Source organism: Opisthocomus hoazin, chromosome 21 (genome assembly GCF_030867145.1).
Source record: "Opisthocomus hoazin isolate bOpiHoa1 chromosome 21, bOpiHoa1.hap1, whole genome shotgun sequence".
NCBI lineage: Eukaryota > Metazoa > Chordata > Aves > Opisthocomiformes > Opisthocomidae > Opisthocomus > Opisthocomus hoazin.
Window position 1 is genome coordinate 6311032 of NC_134434.1, and position 18745 is coordinate 6329776.

At 52.3% G+C, this 18745-nt stretch overlaps 1 protein-coding gene across 1 annotated transcript in view; it reads left to right on the plus strand.

The window, feature by feature from the left end:
* Positions 1 to 4571: 4571 nt before the first annotated feature.
* MAP2K6 (mitogen-activated protein kinase kinase 6) overlaps positions 4572 to 18745 on the plus strand; it is a 54678-nt gene continuing 40504 nt past the window's right edge. The window contains exon 1 of the mRNA XM_075440601.1: positions 4572 to 4748. Within this exon, the coding sequence (XP_075296716.1) occupies positions 4733 to 4748 (16 nt within the window). The 5' untranslated portion in view covers positions 4572 to 4732. The remainder of the gene's footprint in view (positions 4749 to 18745) is intronic.

Consider the following 18745-nt stretch of genomic DNA (forward strand, 5'->3'; position numbering starts at 1 on the left):
CAGATACGTAACCAAGAAGAGATTTTCCTGTTCTGCTTCAGCGTCTGCTCTCGTGAACTACATTGCTACATGGCAAATCAAAGTGTTTTACTGTAAACGAAACCAGCAACTCGAGCAGTGTTTAAAAAAATTACTGAACAAGTCCTCAGCAGACAAGTGGCCTTTGTGCGCAGCTTGGAAGCGGCTGCTGACCGGAGGAGGAGATGGTTTGAACAGTGGAGACAGGGACCTGAGCCTGTTACTGGACAGCAGGAGGGTGAACCCTGCCTAGGGCAAAGGAGATGTGGTCAGGTCTGCAGAATTTAGACTGAAAAACAAAAGATCTGCCGAGGGGAAATTAAACACTGAGTTTAATGGCTGGGCACTGTGCTGAGGCAATGGTGAACAATAAAGATCACAGAATCACAGCATGGTCGGGATTGGAAGGGACCTCTGTGGGTCACCCAGCCCAACCCCCTGCCCAAGCAGGGTCACCCAGAGCAGGCTGCACAGCACCGTGTCCAGGCGGGGCTGGAATATCTCCAGAGAAGGAGACTCCACAGCCTCCCTGGGCAGCCTGGGCCAGGGCTCCGTCACCCTCAGAGGGAAGAAGTTCTTCCTCGGGTTCAGCTGGAACTTCCTCGGCTTCAGTTTGTGCCCATTGCCCCTTGTCCTGTCACTGGGCACCACTGGAAAGAGTCTGGCCCCGGCCTCCTGACCCCCACCCTGCAGATATTTAGAGGCATTTCTAAGGTCCCCTCTCAGCCTTCTCTTCTCCAGGCTGAACAAGCCCAGCTCCCTCAGCCTCTCCTCGTAGGAGAGATGCTCCAGTCCCCTCCTCATCCTCGTAGCCCTAAGAAAATAAAAGTCTTTTGGTGCCGCTGGACTCAGATCTGGTGTCACCTGGTCAGGCACTGTGATGCACTGTCCGTGGAAGCCCACTTGGACCCCAGTGGGTCTCCCACCACCACCCCCACCTGGCCCCGGGTCAGGGCATCCTGCAGGGTCTGGGGGAGGCTGCCGCCCTCCCCCACCCCGGGGCAGCCCTCCGTCCCACTGCAGCCTTCCCAGACTGGCTTCACGCTCGGGCCGCTGCGCAGCACACGGCAGACGGACAAACCTCTGCAGGCCCCGGCTCAGCCCAAGCTCATTAAAAGCGCGGAGGAAATTTCCCTTGGCATCAGTAGGGTGCTGTACGGGGGGGCCCGAACTCTGCGGAAGGCAGCGCTGCAGCGGGATCCTGCATCCCTGCACGCCTTTGGGGAGGGGCAATAGTGGAAACGTCAAAAAAACCAACTAAAATTGGCGTTGTGCTGTTCGCTGGGTGCCAGCAGCGTGACGCAGGTTTTGCTGGGCTGTCCCAGCCTGTGCGTGTGATGGGGATGTCCCCGAGCACCCGATGGCACCTGGCAGCCAGCAAGGGACACGGCCAGCGCTCCGGGAAACCACGGACAGCAAGGACTCCATCCTCCACAGGGAAACACACCTTAACATGCCTTCTGGATGCCCCCTCCCTGGCAGTGTCCAAGGCCAGGTTGGATGGAGCTCTGAGCAACCTGGGCTGGTGGAAGATGTCCCTGCTCATGGCAGGGCGGTTGGAACCAGATGATCTTCAAGGTCCCTTCCAACCCAAACCTTTCTATGATTCCATGATTAAAACAACCGAGCTCTTGCTTTTACCCGATGGATGTTCTTCCAACAGCCATCCAAAAACTTCCTGAAAAACGAAAGGCGCGCCCCCCATTTTGCGTGCAAGTTAGACCAAGAAAAGTTCCTTAGAAAGATTAAAAGCAAATTAAAAGCCATTGTCTTGCTCACATCTTCATCGAGTCAGGGCCGGCTCACGACGGCAAACCTCAAAGGCTGCCCGCGCCGCTGCTAATTTAGCTTGTAGCTACTGAATTGTAACGCTGCCATTCGTAACGTGTTCGTTAAGGGTTTGTCAGCATTTCCATCGTAAACCTTTCATTTTGGGGATTTACTGCTTGGCTGTAAGGATTTGCTCTAGCTGCAAGTTTGGCAGGCAGGACCACGTACGGCAGCGCATTTCCCTCACCCCCAACAATCACTCCGACCATTAGAAAGTTACACAAACAGATCCCTAATTGAGGGTTACAGCCTCCTCCAGACTTCGGCCCTTGCAGATAAAAATGGGAAAATCCTGAGCAACGCCAGCCTCCCGCCAGCTCAGCCGCGCGGCAGCGGAGCAGCGCGAGGGCGCGGGGTAAAAACCAGCTACAATACACATTTTTCAGCCCGAGGAAGGACACTGGAAGCCACAGCGCTGCTTACAATCCCTGATGTGCTCTCCACGCAACATTTACACTGGATTTTATACCTTCTTCATCAATATTTCGCTGGGGATTAAACAAACATCCTTGGCATTAATTTAGCTGTAAATGTTTTAAAGCGCACATTTCTCAGCACTGATTTTTTTTCTCTATTCTTCCAGCATTCCTACAATGAAATATATATTTAATGCAAAGCACTGCTTTAGGAAGGCCTGTCTTCTCTTTTCCTTAGAGGCCTTTCCCAAAGCGGGTTCCTACGCGCAGCAGCGGGTCCCCACCCGCCACAGCCCAGCGCTCAGCTGCGTTTCTGACCCGGCCAGCGTCCCCATCTCCGGGGGACGTCACCGCATCGCTCCGCTGGCTCTTCCCATGGGAGAAACCTCTGTCAGCGCGCAGGGGTCTCGGGAAACACTCCCTTTTCAGACCTGGCATCAACTCGCTTCATCTGACCCACCTGCGAGGGGAAAGGAAAAGAAGGATTAAGAAATTATTGATGGTACGTGAGGTGGCCAAGAGCCGTGGTTAAGCCAGGGCACTGCCGTGCCACGCAGAGTGTATAAAGCCCCCGGCATCGTATGAGGACGAAAGCCAGAGGTTCCTCTCCACAGGATCCTGAACATCCCAAACCAATGGAGACAAAATGGAGAGCATCTTTTTTCCTCTTCCTGCTGTATTTTTCCACCCTGATCTCACCCGTTTTCACTGTGGACGCTGCGATGGGCTTCCCCACGCCCAGCGCAGGGTGGCACCCCCGGCTCAGCCACCCCAGCTCGTGGAGCGGAACGATGCACGAAGACCTCGGTGGGCAACGCTTCCACGCTCCCGTGCTGCCCACCTTGCCACGTCCACCTCCAGCCGCTGTCCAAGGCCTGGAGCCTTCCCCTGCTCCCCACGGAGCATCCTGTGTGGGGTAACCCCTTCCCCCCACACCCTGGGAACAGCGGGAGGACACGGCTGTGTGGCAGGTGGGCAGGGGCGCAGGGAGGACGTGGGGAGGGCTCTGCTCCCTCGCAGCCACTGCAATTCGTGGTGGTGGGGGAACCACCCCCAAAAAAAACCCCAACAGCCCCCAAGCTGCCACCGCCCCCACACCTCACCCTGAACTGCAGAGAGGAACCTGATGAAATTCAACAAGGGAAAGTGCAGGGTCCTGCACCTGGGGAGGAACAACCCCATGCACCAGTACAGGCTGGGGCTGACCTGCTGGAGAGCAGCTCTGCAGAGAGGGACTGGGAGTTCTGGGGGACGACAGGGTGACCATGAGCCAGCAGCGTGCCCTGGGTGCCAGGAAGGCCAACAGGATCTTGGGGTGCATCAAGAGGAGTGTGGCCAGCAGGTCGAGGGAGGTTCTCCTTCCCCTCTACACTGCCCTAGTGAGGCCCCATCTGCAGTGCTGTGTTTAGTTCTGGGCTCCCCAGTTCAAGAAAGATGAGGAGCTACTGGAGAGAGTCCAGCGCAGGGCTACGAGGATGAGGAGGGGACTGGAGCATCTCTGCTACGAGGAGAGGCTGACGGAGCTGGGCTTGTTCAGCCTGAAGAAGAGAAGGCTGAGAGGGGACCTTAGAAATGCCTCTAAATATCTGCAGGGTGGGGGTCAGGAGGACGGGGCCAGACTCTTTCCAGTGGTGCCCAGCGACAGGACAAGGGGCAACGGGCACAAACTGAAGCCTGGGAAGTTCCAGCTGAACATGAGGAAGAACTTCTTCCCTCTGAGGGTGACGGAGCCCTGGCCCAGGCTGCCCAGGGAGGCTGTGGAGTCTCCTTCTCTGGAGATATTCCAGCCCCGCCTGGACGCGGTGCTGTGCAGCCTGCTCTGGGTGACCCTGCTTGGGCAGGGGGTTGGGCTGGGTGACCCGCAAAGGTCCCTTCCATCCCCCACCATTCTGTGATTCTGTAAACCCGCAGCCGCTTTGCGCGCTCTTTGCGCGCTACCTGCGCACCCCCCGCCCCTGCCGCGCTCTGGCCCCGCCCCCGCGGGCGCACCGCCCCACACCGCCCCCTGCAGGAAGAGGCGCTATCGTCGGGGACTACAGCCCCCAGGAGGCCCCGCGGCGGCGGCCGACGCGGCGCCTGCGCAGTGCGGCCCCCAGCTCCCAAGTTTGGAGCGGCGAGCTGCCAGCCCTGGCCCATCATGTAGGTGCAGCGGAGCCTTCCCTGCCATTGCGAGCTGCGGGGGGGGGGGGGGGTGGGGGGTGCGAGGGGAGGGGAGGGGGGGGGGACGCGGAAACCCCCCCCCCGCTCTGCAAGCTGCCCTGCAAAGTGTGCAATTGCACGGCCCCCCCCCCCCCCCCCCATTCTCCCCTCGCTGCAAGGAGAGCTGCTGCAGCGGGTGAGGGGAAACTCTCCAGTTGCAGGAAGATTGGGCGCTTTTGCAGTTTGCATCTTTGTTGCAAAACTAGCTCCAGAGGAGAGGCCAGGCAAAGTCTTTTGTGCTCCCCTCCCCCGCCCAAGCACAGGGGAAAATGTCTCAGTCGCGAGGTAAGGCTCCTGCTTCCGCTCGCTGCAAACGTGCGAGCAGCCGGGCGTGCATTTCTGAGGTGCATGCATGCATATTTTTTAAAAAATTAATTATTTTCTTCTTCTTATGATTTTTTTTATGCGGGATGCAATTGTCATTTGTATTTTTTGGGGGAAGTTTGGAGGCTCGGCGGCGGCGGCTCCCCGCTGCGTTTCCCGCTCTGGGAACGCGCCTTCTCCCCTCAGCCCCCACGCGCGCTCCCACGCGGGGCCGGGCGGCGGCGGGAGGGGAGCAACCGCGCTGCGGGGGGGCGGGGGGGGGGGTGTGGGGGGGGGGGAGCGGGGGGGGTGCCGAGCCCCGCGCGCCGCCCGCGCGGCCCGGGCCGCCGAGCGGGGCCGCATTCCTTGCTGTATACGCGCACGCGAAATGTGGCAGCGGGCGCGCGCGAGCCGCGGCGCGGTGCCAGCGCGGAGTGAAACGAAACTTCTGAAAAAGAAGCAGCCCGCGGAGGAGGCGGAAGGTGAAAGTGGAGCGGAGTTAGCAGGAATCAGACGTGTACCTGTGTTGCCATGGGGAAGCAGTGTTCTCGTGCCAGGGCTGAGATCATTTTCCAACCCCCCCCCCCCCCCTTTTTTTAATATTTGGTAACTTTTGGGCAGGGACGGGGGGGCGGTTTGTGGCACCGGGTCGTTAAGAGCGTGCGGAGGGGCTGCTTTAATTGGCATTCCGGGGCGGGGGCTCGGCGCTTCGGCTGGGGCGGGTTTGGGCAGGGGACAACCGAGATTTTTTTTTTTTTTTTTACTTTATTTTATTTTATCTTATTTTACTTTAATTTAATTTTATCTTTATCTTATTTTACTTTATTTTAATTTAATTTTATCTTTATTTTATCTTATTTTACTTTAGTTTTATTTTACTTTATTTTATTTTATCTTATTTTACTTTATTTTACTTTACTTTCTTTTACTTTATTTTATTTTACTTTTATTTTATTTTTTTCTTTTTTTTTTTTTTTTTTTGCAGCACGGTGGGGAACGCTTGATCTCTGCTTTTTTTAACTTGACGGCTCTTGCAGAGTGGCTCTGCCTTGTGTCCTGCAAGGCGGGGTGGGGGGGGGGTATGAGGGATGGGAGGAGGTGGAGAATTTAATATTGCAAAAATGCCGTGGGAATGCAGTAGTCCCTGCAAGAGCGGGCGGAGATGTTGAAGGCAGAGTTGCTCCGGCCATTCACTGTGAAAATAGATGCCCATATGTCAGCAGCCGGCCACCCAGATGCAGCTCCCGGAGCTTCTTTTCAGTGTTGGGATTTGATATTGCAGCTCCGTCCTTGCATTTTGCAGCCCTCGAGGGTGTTGGGGAGTGGGGGGGGATGGGGGGGGTGAGAGACAGTGCATGGCCCAGTGGGAGAGCAGCTCCCAAACTGGGACTGGGGCTTGTTGTTGCTGTTATTGGTGGTGGTTTTTTGTTTAAAAATAAGACATCTGTGAAGTCAGTGGCCTTCCACTCTGAGCCTTGCCGGGAGGACATAGGAAGGAGGTGCTTTCACAGCTCTTGCCACACAGTTTTCCTTTGTAAGAAAAATGTAAAGTTGTTGTATAATTTATTCCTAATTTGGGTTTGCTGCAGTCATCTTTTCCAGCCAAGCAGAGAATTGTAAAAGTTTCCAATAGAAAGAGCCAAGGAAGTTTGATAATGCAAAATTGAACCAAAGGATACCCAGAGCACGCTGCCGCTGGCGGGAGGGTCCCTGTGAGACCCCCGGAGGGGCAGGGGCCTGGCAGGGGGGCAGCCGCTTCCCGGCAGTCCCCAGAAGGTCTCGGGGAGGGGGGACAGCCTGCCTGGTGACGGGCAGGGAGCTGTGGTGGTGGCCCTTGCAGCCCACCCTCCTGGTGCTGCTTACCCCCCATGCTCACCAGCACCGGCCTTGTCTGTCCTTCTCCGTACCGGGGAAAATGGGAAAGTGCCAGTAACCAACCCACAAAACACGAGCTCGATGCATGGCATCATTCTCGGACCCGTTCCCCGTCTGTCTCGCGCTCTGCAACACGAGTGTCTTCAGCCTGAATTCCTCACGCAGATAACTTTTCCAAGTTCAGCTGTTGAGGCTGGGGTTTTGCTTGGGAAGGGGTTTCGGTTCTGGGGTTCACAGCAGAGGTATCGTTCTTCAGGAGGAGTTAAGGGAGGCATAATCTGCATTTCGGGATCAGCTTTCATGTGTTGCACAGGAGGTTCCTCGTCAGCTTTCTAAAATACTGCCCAGAGCTTCAGCCAGCCGCTGAGCTGCAGAGCCCTGTCCCTGCTTTGAATCGTTTCCAAAGTTGTTCTGAGAATCTGCCAGAGATTAATTTTTTTTTTTTTTTAATGCTGCCCGTTTGGGGACAGTAACTGGGAGGGTTCTCCTCTGATAAGATTTATCCCCTGCAAGGAATCTCACCTACTTATGAGGGCAGAACCGCTCCTCGGACCCTTACCTGAGCCGCGCGCAGAAGCGGAGGTGATTTCCTCTGCACAACCATAGCACGGGCTGGGGGAGATCAAAGTGTCTCGGGAGTTGGGAAGCAGAAGTTTTGGCCTGGCCCTTTCCATAGCAGAAACCAGCAGATGCTGTCAGCGTCGCGCTTGCAGAACTCGGCCGCGTCACCTGTGCCCCAACAGACCCCCAAAGACTCTGCGGTCAAGAAAATACAGATTGAGTCAGAAAGACACCCCTGGGCGCAAACTCCTGCATTTCACCCTGTGCTCATTTCTACCTCCATTCCCTCTTTTCAGTTCCAAAAGAGTATTTTTTTGGGTGGAACAATCTGTAGAAAATCAAGATTTCCTCAAGCAGAGCCGGTCTGCGCAGTCTGTTTCTCACATTTGGAGAGGACTCCGCTCCGGACAAGGGGGATTTGATGGTGGTGGTAGCTCAGAAGTTGTTGTGTCGTTGCCCAAACGTGGCACGTTGGGCTGTCGTGACTAATAGGATATTGTTCTGGAAGAGGAAAAAATAGAATGCAGAAGTCCATATTAATTACAAGCTGAACAGAGTTTGAGGCTATAAATCTGAACTCTCGTGACAGCAGATACATTGAAGAGTCTTCCACATTCATTGTAGTGGGGGAATTATTCGCTCACGAAGCCCACATGAGGGAAGCAACCTGCAAATATGGAAATTTCTCCATTGAAATAAGAAAAGGGAAGGGGGAGCAGCTCCCATTGGAGCACTAATTCATAAATAGTACATTGAAATGAGCTCCACTTAACTAAATATTGCTGTCTGTTGATCTCATTTCTAATTCTTAGACTTTGTTGTTTCAAATACCATTTTTTTTTGTGCTCTAGCTGAAAAGGGATACCGAGATTATGAGAACCACGTCCCACGTGATGCTGGCTGAACGTGTACCCTCTGGACTTTGACCAAAGGCCCTGCGCCTAATCAAAATACTACATTTTATGTGAAATGCTCTTTTTTTTTTCCAGCTAGAAGTCTCAGTGGAACAGATGTAAAGCCTAAATGGTAGCTTCTTTGTTTTTTTTGGAAAAAAAAACGTATCCTAGGTAGGTGGCAGGTTTTTGCTGGTGTAAAATTAACCCGTAAGCAGCGCGAGACTCGCCTTGGTTGTGCAATGTGCAGTTTGCCTCGTCAGCACCACCTCAGCTTCTCCCCATGAACGCGCTCCCATGACATCGGCGCTTGGCAAGGGCAGGCTTCGCAAGAGCACGGCGAGCAAAGCTGTGGCACGGTCAGCGAGGTGCAAGCCTGGCAAAGCCTAGTCTAGGAGCAGACACAGCCCATTCCAGTTTGAGCTGTTGATTTATTGATTTATTTTTTTAAGGAGACCATGCTGAATTACTCTTTCCCCATGTTGCATGTGCTGCCTGCTCTGCTAAACCGCTTACGTGACGGAGGTGCCTGTGTCCTTACTTTGGGTTAAGAGGAGTCAAATGTTTGTAAAGGTTTAAAAGCTTCATGCAGTGCAATGCTGGAGGAATGAACCAGCATGAGGAAAAAAGAAAACCAACTAGTTGGGGTATAAAGTATTAGGCTAGAAATGTCTGACGTAAGCCAAACCTCTGCTCTGTACAGCTGAGCGAGAGGGAACCAGTATACCCAGTCAAGACTCTCCAGTTGCTGTGTTTTGTTTCCCGCTCCCTCTGCGTTGCACTGTCGACGTGTTTGCTTGCAACGATGCTGGACTGTGCAGGGAAGGAGCTCTCACCTCCCCAGGCAGCAACACTGGGGGTGCAAAAACCAGAGAGTGCATGGTGGGGTGCCGTGTCCCCATGTAACGACAGCCAGCGACGTGCTGGTCGGGGCAGCAGCTCCGTGGTGCTAAGCAGGCTGCTCGGCAGGGACTGGAAGACACAAGCATTTAAAAGCTCAAACTGGAGAAGTAATTACAGTAATAAAAGCGATAAGTTGCAGGGGAAAAGGAGCAAAGAGCTGTTTTCTCCTCCCAGCTGAAAGTTTAGGTTTGTCACTGCCACAGTAAGTGTTGCTCATTTATTACTTTCATCACCAAAAAGTGGAGCTTCCTTTGGGGTGAATTCCCTCCCATGACACATACACAAGCTGCTAAGGTGAAGCAAATGATGCTCAATTAAAACCACAGGAGTAATTTGGAGAGATGAGACACTTCATTCCTCCAAGAGTATTGGCATCGATGGAACACAATTACCTTCGATGTCATATGGCAGAGTTGCAATTTCTGTGTACTGTGGTTGCAATAACACAAGATGACTAAAAAGTTGCGCTTTTTTTTCCGCCAAACAACACATGCATTTGATGTCACTTGTCCATTTTCTGTTGCTGAGAGGAGCCATGACAACACCTATAGAAGCCTCTCAGAAAAGGCTTTTAAAACAACACATCTGAAACAAGCTCCAATCCCTTTTTTAAGTTGGAAAAAGAAAAATATTGTGGGAGCTTTGGTAGCAGGGGAGTGGGAACGCACTTGCAGCCCTTCTCCGTGCACGCCCTTGGAGGACGGCAGTGTCCGTCACGCTGATCGTTGGGCATGGTCGCGATTCCCAACCCTTTCCCATGGGGTTCCCTGCCTTCCCCCCCATGAGTTTGCATTTCTAATGCTTGGCCTGCCCACAGGTTTCCAGCTCCTAAGGCAAAGCTCTGCATCCCTGCTCCCATCTCACCGGGAGCTAAAGCACCCGTGGGCAGTGCTCGCTGGGCAGGTCACAGCTTCCCAATGGCAGCGGGTGGCACAGGGAATCCCAAGTAAGGGAAGGGGGTAGGAACCGGAGCACGCAGGTGTCCTTTACCACGGTCACGCACATTTTGGGGGACGCTTGGTGCATTGTATGAGTTTTGCAGCCTGGCCACCAGCAGCAGCGTCAGTATATAAAGTGTTGAGTCAGTCTCCGGTGGCTGGAGAAGTTGCAGGAGCGTTCTTTTAATTTTAGGCATGGACAGAGCTATAATTAAAAAAAAAAGTTTCATTACCTGTAGAGTTACTTAGCTCCCTTCCTTAGTTGCTCAGTTCCCTTCCTTAGGGCCTGCCAGGGAACAGTTTAAGAGAAGAGCATTATCTGCTAGAGCGGTGTTAGCAGGAAAGCAGGACTAGGACCCTGGAGCCGTGCCACGTTGGATACTATGCTCTGCAGTGGTGGAGCGGTGAGGGCCATTCAGTGCAATTTCCATATCTACTCATTGTGCAAAAAGTTCTGGGTTTTTTTGCTTTTGTCTTCCAAATCCACAATGTTCTGAATGTTGACAAGTGTGAATGGAAAAGCGTCTTCTGCTCGGTAATCGTGGCTCAGTAAAAAGCTAGTTGGAGAGGGGAAGTCGGAGACCCTCGCTTGTGAGGCTTTCTTTTGCCTCAAACCCCAAATTAAAGCTATCCTTCCTTTTAAGCCAGAAATTCCAAACACCCAGTTGATGTTTCAGAGGGTTCATCCCACCAATGAAAGTCTCTGGGGTGCTAAAGCACTTCTGAGTCATCTTTACTTCGGAGATGTTGCAAACAGATGCTGAACGTCCTTTATGGAGGCTCCAAGAAGCCGCTGGTGCATCTTGGTCTGCTGGTGCTAGCAAAGCTTTGGCTGAACATCGCTTGGGGTTTGCATCCCATAGTCAAGTAGGGGCCTGAATTTCCATGAGCGTGGTGGGAGCAGCATCTGGCTGCATCAGGAGAGCGGTTCGGGGCAGGAGCTACTCAGGCTACTTTCCCCCTCAAAGTCGCCGTAGGAGCAGTGGCCATGGCTTAGTGGGCTGCTGCGAAAAGCTGAGTGCGGTGGAGCCTGAGGAGCGTTGTGCAAACAGCCGGAGGGAGCAGCCTCTGCAGCTGAGATACAGAGTTTCGTATTTGTAAGGAAGACTGCAGAGAGAGAAATCATTTTTTCCCCCTGTTTGAACAGGAAAACTTCACCAAGCGGAGCTGATCCAGTTTCTTGCTGTTGTTGTTTTGTTAGCCTACTTAGCTTGCCATTTTATAATCGAGGCTAGATTTTCCTAGCCTGCACCCAAGCAGATCAAAAATCGTTAGCAGAACTGAAGCCCAAGCAGCATCCACTTTTGCTGCACTCAGATGAAACCAGTGTCAAGAAAAAAACCCCAAACCAGTAGAAGTTGCAGATGAGAATGCCAAAGATAAGGCAGCAATAGAAAACAAGTACAGGAGTCAACACTGTGTCTGCAGTAAGAAGCCTTTAAGGAAGGCTGAATCAGCATGGACTTGGTAGCTGCTTTTGAAGGAGAGTCTTTTTCTAAACAAAAATGTGTAATTGCACTCAGTGAAACAATGCTTACCAGTGCCCAGTGGCCTCAGAGCATCATCTGGCCGTTCTTCTGCAGCGGTCCCAGGGCACATGCTTTTGTACTTGTTTTCATCGTGCAGTGGGGTCTGGTCCTGAAGTTCCTCAGGTGTGTGTTTTCAGCAGGGCTTGTCTGAGACTGAAGCAACAAGTTGTATTATAAAAATTACAGCTTCACTCCATGTTATCGTTCCTCTTAAGAATGTTTATTGCCTCTCCAGTAGTTCAAGGTCAGATATAGAAAACGACTCAAAGAAGTCTTTTGTTGTTCTGACAGCTCTGAAGTAATGGAAGTCCCCGTTTGGCAAAGACAAACCTTGCCAAAGTACCAGCATGGAAAGAAAGGGAGAAAGAAAATTTTAAAGGGAAACCCAGCACTGGTTACTGGGTTTCTTTCCCTGGGCTTGCTCCACTGTATCTGCTCTCATCAAATCCCAGCATCTCCCATCTCTCACCTGCGGGAGCCCCAGTAAGAGCCCGCTAGACTTGCATGCTCACGCAAGTCCCTGCGTGTCGGAGGTGAAGCGTTCACCTAAAAAACAGAGCACGTGAGCTGAGAAGGGTTTGTGCAGCGCCTAGCACTGCCCTTGGCACCAGCTCCTTGTTCCTGGGGCACCTCTCCAGTGCTGGCAGCTGGCACCCGTTTAGAGGCACACTTTCCAGCTTTGATTTCAACACAGCCCTTTCTTCCTAGGGCTGCTTTCATTGCCTACAATTAGGGTCTCCACTGCTGCAAAAGTACGAAGAAATAAAACCCACATTTGGCTTTGGAAGGACCAGAGTTGATTTCTTCTTTCAGCTAGCTGATCCTTTTAAAAAGGAACTGCCAGCCTGTGATCATAGCCTTTATGCCCGCTACCGCCCAGGGGTTAAAGCACAGATATGTGACATTTAGTGTAGTTTTATTCAAGGAGTTAAACACCTGTAGGAGCTGAGAACAGCTGTCCCCCTTCTTCCAGTTAGATGCATCATGAAGGAGGAGTCAGGGACTTCACATGCCATTATCAAAACGCCAAACCCTCTTTGGGCAAAGCTGCATCTTAAGTACATTTAAGCACTGAGCCTCAGCATTTAGCAAAAATGCCTCAGCAGAAGCACAAGCCACAGCACAGGGCTTTTGGCAGCCCTGATGGGTCCCTGGAGCTGCAGTGGCTCACGCCAGCCCCTGCAGAAGGCAGCCGGGATCAGGCCGGCTGGGACTCTGTGCTGTTAGTGGCATGCAGAGATCTGAGCTTGCTTTCCAGCCCTGCGTAGGTTTTGGAGCTAGCAACAGGGCAGGGAAGCTAGTTTTCATCCTAGGCTTGACCACCACTGAAGTTTCGGACATGGAGATGGAGACTTAACCTGCAGTCCCCTCTTGCAGGTTTGCTTCTCTGAACAGTGAGATGCTGATGGTTAATGCAGAAGCTCACTCCCAAGCAGACCTCAGTACTTAACCGTACTAATTAAATGTTTTCCAAAACCACAAGATCGACCTTCACTGCATGCCCACAGATTTTTCTCTCGTTTAACAAGCACAGGGTTGACAGAGTAGCCTATTAAAGAAGAAGAAAGGCAATGCTCTAGATACTGTTGTTTTTCAACCTGTTCCAAAATGTTTTCTCTTTTTTGACTACAAGAGATGGAAATCACAATCCCCTAATAACCTACCGGGAGAAACCAGACCGGAGACAAGGAGTGCTTGGCTCAAATAAAGCACAAAGTCTGATAAAATAGTGAACATACTTAAACCTGAAGTTTACGCAGGTATCTGTGCAATGAGCCATGACAGCCGTTATATGTACAGGTACTTAGGTAACCAGAGAGCCATTCTATGTGGCAAAGTGTTGTCCTTTGGGAGATACCCTCTAGAAAAAATAAAGGCAATTAACATAGACTCTGACTTTCTTTACCTTTCCCAAGGACACTGGCAATTTGCTCATTGCTAATAAAACTTGGAACATCTCTACCGAGAACTTGAATTCCTGCCAAGGAATCAGTTTTATAAATTAGCTAAAAGGCCGGATCGGTGCGGTGCGCTGCATGAAAGGACGTCGCAAAACAGCCCTCCGACAGAGCAGCATCTGAACTGGAGGGAGAGCCCAAAATAGTCCCTGGCAGCTGGGGAGGGTGACACAGACGCCGCATTCAAAGATGATTAGTAGTAAGTCGCTTTCTGGAGTTGAGGAAGGCTGAATTTGCAGCAGGCACCTTGGCAGAGAGAGGGGCCTCTGGGCTTGCACCTCGCGGGGTCTTTGCAGGGTGACAGTATGGGAACGTGCCCTTGCTGGTAGCCACCCGAGCTAGGCAGCACCGCAGGCATCCTCGTAGCATAACTTCAGTTTCATTCATGTCATTAGGCAGCTTCCTTTAGAGCTAAGCATGTGATTTTTTTTTTCCTCCTCTCTTTTTTTTTCTTCCCGTTAAAAACATTTGGTACTTCCCCCGCAAGAAATCAGAAGCTTTATGTCTGATAAGAGACTGGAACAGCTTCCTGCAGTAGGAGAGCGTTCCTCCTCCCGCTCTTCCTGCGCCGACCTCAGAACAATGCCAGCGCTTCCAGCGTCAACAGGCATTTGCTTCACCTTGTAGCATGCTCATTTAGGGCCCATCCTGCACAAGCATCTCCCCAGCCAGCACCTCCTGCAAGGAAGGAGAGGGCTGTTTTTTCCAGGAGCTTGCTTTAAAAAGGCATTGCCGCAGCTGAAAGGCAAGGAGCAATCTGGGAGATTGAATCAGAGCCGATGCAGAGCAGCTGTAGCCAAGCAGGGCCCTCATTTGGACGAGTGGGGTCTGGAGAATTTTTTTTCTTTCCCCTTAGAAGAGAAGCTAAATAGCTGTGGGTTTTTTTTCATGCTCTGATCTTGAAGCTGCTTGTGCATGTGCTAAACTTGGAGCGTATGAGTCCTTTTGCAGGGGTCAGTGGGACTGAATGTGCTTGCAGTTGAGCACACGCATAAGAATTTACAAGGCTGGGGATGTATTTTGTCCTGGTTGCTAAGTAGGATGGACATTATGGATCCGCATAGATGATTTATACTACCTTGCTTTCTCTTGGTTTCTTTTTTTCCCATTTCTGCTTAGCTGTTCTTGCAACTTAGAAAGCAGGCTCGTATTTGCGAGTGTGTATGTCTATAACCGAAACTAGGCTTGAAGCTCGCACAGGGAGTTCTATGGAGGCTTTGACAGAAAGGCTTATAAAGAGAGTTTTGTATTTACAGCTCCTGATTTAGAAAGCTGGGTGGAGAGATGTAACCTGATGGGATTTGATCCACGTGGACATACGTGGATAGAAAAAAATATGCCCAGATGTGTCAGGGGCACTTTACTGGGGGGAAAAAGGACAAGACTTGCTGTCTTCTGCCACAGTACTGTGTCCTAATGCATTTCTTCAAAGCGTTTTCCAAACTGAAATAAGATTGCATGATAAAAACTGGGGAAAGGCTTTTGTTTTGACATACTGCTTGCTTTACTTCATTGTATGACGTACAAGCAAGTGTATGCTCTTAGCAGGTGTCTGGAAGGAGAGCTGGAAGCTCATGCTCTCTGACCTCTGGCTAAAATCTGGTTGAACTTGAAAGAGCTTCCCTGGAAGCCCCGAGAGCTGTGCTGCGTCCTGCAGACCTTCACGTGCACGGCTTGGAGCTTCCCGAGCCTCCTCCTCTGTGCAAAGATACATTGCTGAAGTGGTTGCAGGACCAAGGCTTCACGTTCGCGGTTGGACAGACCTGCTGCTGCCGTCGTGGTGGTGGAGCAGCTCCGGTTCTCGCCCATCTCTGCCGCTGGCGGTTTCATGGAGTGGCTGCGGTTATTGCTGACCGTGCAAACTGGGTGCAGTGATTCTCCCGGAGCCTCCTGTCCTGCTCTGGTGTTGGGGTTGCACCCAGAGTTGCGGTGCTGGAGACCTGGGTGGGTGCCAGGGCTCTGAGGGGTCGTGGGTTCAGCTTTCCTCTGGTTGCCCTTGGCTTCTCTCCGTGAATAGGGTTCCTGTGTGTTTTTGAAGTAGAACCTACACATTTTCTGGGAGGCATTGCCAGCAGAGGGAGTGTGAGTTAGTGCCTCCCATCTGCGCTGTCCAGAACTGCTGAATGCCATCTTTAATAAGGGTGGGGGTCAGGAGGATGGGGTCAAACTCCTTCCAGTGGTGCCAAGTGACAGGACAAGGGGCAACGGGCACAAACTGAAGCAGAGGAAGTTCCAGTTGAACATGAGGAAGAACTTCTTCCCTCTGAGGGTGATGGACCACTGGAACAGGCTGCCCAGGGAGACTGTGGAGTCTCCTTCTCTGGAGATATTCCAGACCCGCCTGGACGCGGTGCTGTGCAGCCTGCTCTGGGTGACCCTGCTTGGGCAGGGGGTTGGGCTGGGTGACCCACAGAGGTCCCTTCCAACCCCCACCATTCTGTGATTCTGTGATTCTGTGATTCTGTGATTCTGTGATAATTTTGGTACAAAAATAAGCAAATAAGCTCATAAATGAGAAAAAGAACAGCAAAAGAGAGCTGTCTAACGAGGCAGCAGAAAAGCAGATCGGTCAAAGTCTTGACCGTGGTGAAAACTTCAACACAATCTTTTTCTGAACCTTTACAAAAAAACCCCGTGACACAACGTGAAGCAAGGCAGCAGATCCTCTCCCTCCATGCCAGTGCTGCGGGTGCCGCGGCGTTCTTCTAGCGCAGGAAAAACCTCCAGGCGAGTTTGCCACCGGATTTCTAATCAACTCATCTGTTTGGCCCGAGCCGCGAGGGAAGGACGGAGCGTGAGCAGCATATCCCTGGGATGAAAATTAGGCGTTGATTTGAAATTCTGCATGTTATTTGCACCGCGGCAGAGGAAAGTGGTCCTAAAATTATCTTCAGTTCAACACTTTTAGCTGAAACAAACAGTTGCCAGCTGCCAAGCAGAACAGCACAACTTGGGAACTGAAGAGAAGTGTTTCAGTCTAGAGGTGTCTTGTACAACTTTGGCACTATTTATTAAATCTTTTCAACCCGGAGGTGCTATTTTCCCCTGAGGAGCACAGTGAATGCGAGACCGTGTGGATTAACACAGCCCCGCTGTTCATCAGGGACCTTCTGCAGAGGGTAAGGATACTCGCTAAAGAAACGGCGTGCGGCACATTCCCTTGTTGCCACGGATATTCTCATTTGGCCGTAAAAGTTATTAATACTCTGTAACTCTCAGAATGACCAAGTCAATGGGCAGTTTTCTCTCTCTGGAACATAAATTGCCCATTTTGTCCTAAGATGGCTTTACTCATGAGAAGGAAATTATAAACCCAAATTTCATATGCAGCGCGTCAGCTGTAGAAGATAGCTCGTAGCAGTGTGGTTTAAATGTCCAACGTTTACAATACGCTGATCAAATTAAACGTGTGCTTGGTAAAATGAGACTTCTGTGGCTGCCTGGAGCACCCAGTGCAGCAATAAAACCATGGCTCAGATCGCCCCGTGGCACCGATTAGATTTTGTTCTGTCCTGCTGCGAGGGTGATGATGCCGAGACAGGTGTCCCACCGGCAAGGTGCGATCCTGCTCAGCGAGCAACAGCGTCTCTGCAGAGCGATGGGGCTGCGTTGACGGAGTGGGGAGCAGTGGTGCAGAGCTGGCTGACAAATGGCTGTGCATGCTTTCCTGGGGACAGCGGCACCCCAAAGGGCCAGTTTGCAGAGCTCCTCAGGGAGTCCTTCCTGGCCCATCGCACCCTCCTGATTTAGCAAAATCCTGCTTTTCCCTTGTTTAAGCCTCCTGGCTCGTTTTTGGCCCAACAAGGCTCGACGCTTGCCCACATGGCTTTGCCAGCGGATGCTACAGGGCAGCATCTCGGGCATGGGGCAGTGATGACGAGGAACCTGCAGCCTGGCTGGCACCATGGCTTGCAGAGGGACGTCTGCCAGTGCCCGTGTGCAGGTTGTCCCTTCTGGTGGCCACGGCTGAGAAATGGGCTGAAGCCTGCAGCCAGGTCTTGCTGCAGCTATTGCAAAGGCTGAGACAACAGCCTGGCAGAGCCTTGAGGTACGTGGTCCTGCTCAGCCTGCCACTTAACGCAGCCTAAATAGGAACGCGTGCTCCCCGTAAGCACGTGTTTAAATGTAAGCACCGTCAAGACATAAGAACCTTCATAGCTGGAGCCGCAGACCTGAATCGGGCTTTTGAGCCTGCAGCACAGCAGAAACCAGCAAGCGGGTGGAAATGTCACCTTCGTTTTCCAAAGCGATTTGCATTTCCCCGGGCTGGCAGCACATCTGACAGCTCCAAGGGGCCCTGGCTTGGAAAGTGTGGTGCGGGTGCTGCCAGGGCGGCTGCCCCTCGCCCGAACTCGTCACCCCTTGGCGTCCAGGCAGCCGGGGCAGATGCAGAAGCTGATCTGTTTTTTGATGGGAAATGAAGCTCTGCTGCTCAGCTCTTGCTCCACCAGTGATGCTTCTTTAAAAACACCTTGCAGGACCTGCCGGGAGAAAATCCCAGCTGCACTGAGCACATTATAAAAACCTGAAAACCAAAATTGAAACTGGAGGGAGACCTCGAGTGAAAAGTCTGTCTGATGGGGAGGGCATCCTTATCGCCACCCTGCAGCCAGACCAAAGAAAGCTGGTTTTTGAGGCTCCATAGAGCAGTAGGGAAAGGACGTGGGGGCTTCCTACCGTGCCGAGTTTTCCAGAGAGCAGCAGGTTTGAGAGGTGTAGAGATGTTTGTAGCTGGGCTGGGGCTGGTGGATTTAAGGCAAATCCTGCTCCCACCATGCCCGGGGAGGCACCTGCATTTGTGCTGAATATAGGAGACTTGCTGCTGCCTGCTGGATATTCATATGGGAAGTTGGTCAGAGCCCCGTAGCTGCATGTGGTCAGTCGCTGTGGCGTTTTGAGATGAAATCTCAGTGGATAAGCGGAAATGGAAAAAGCAAGCGGAGCGGTGGGAGTGAAGCCCAGCTCGCGAGCGAACCCACAGCCTCCCCGCGTTGGCCGTGGGAGCTTTAGCCCCGCATCCACGGGGCTGCGTCGTGTGCGAGGACCCGCTGGCATGGCAGAGCCCGTCCCTTGGGAGGCTTTTCAGGGTGCTGCCACTGCACTGGGGAGCAGAACCCACCCTGCCTTCCATGCGAGGAGCACGACGCTTGGCTGAAAGGCTTGGATGAGCCTTGCACACCACGATGCGTGAAGGTTTGGGAAGCTCTTCACCCTCCTGCTCTGCTTCCGTCCCCCTGCCCGCCTGTCGCCCTGTGCCCGGGCAGCAGCCCACCCCCTCCAGCCCCACTGGCAGGTGCTTTTTGGGAGGGAGAAAATAGAAAT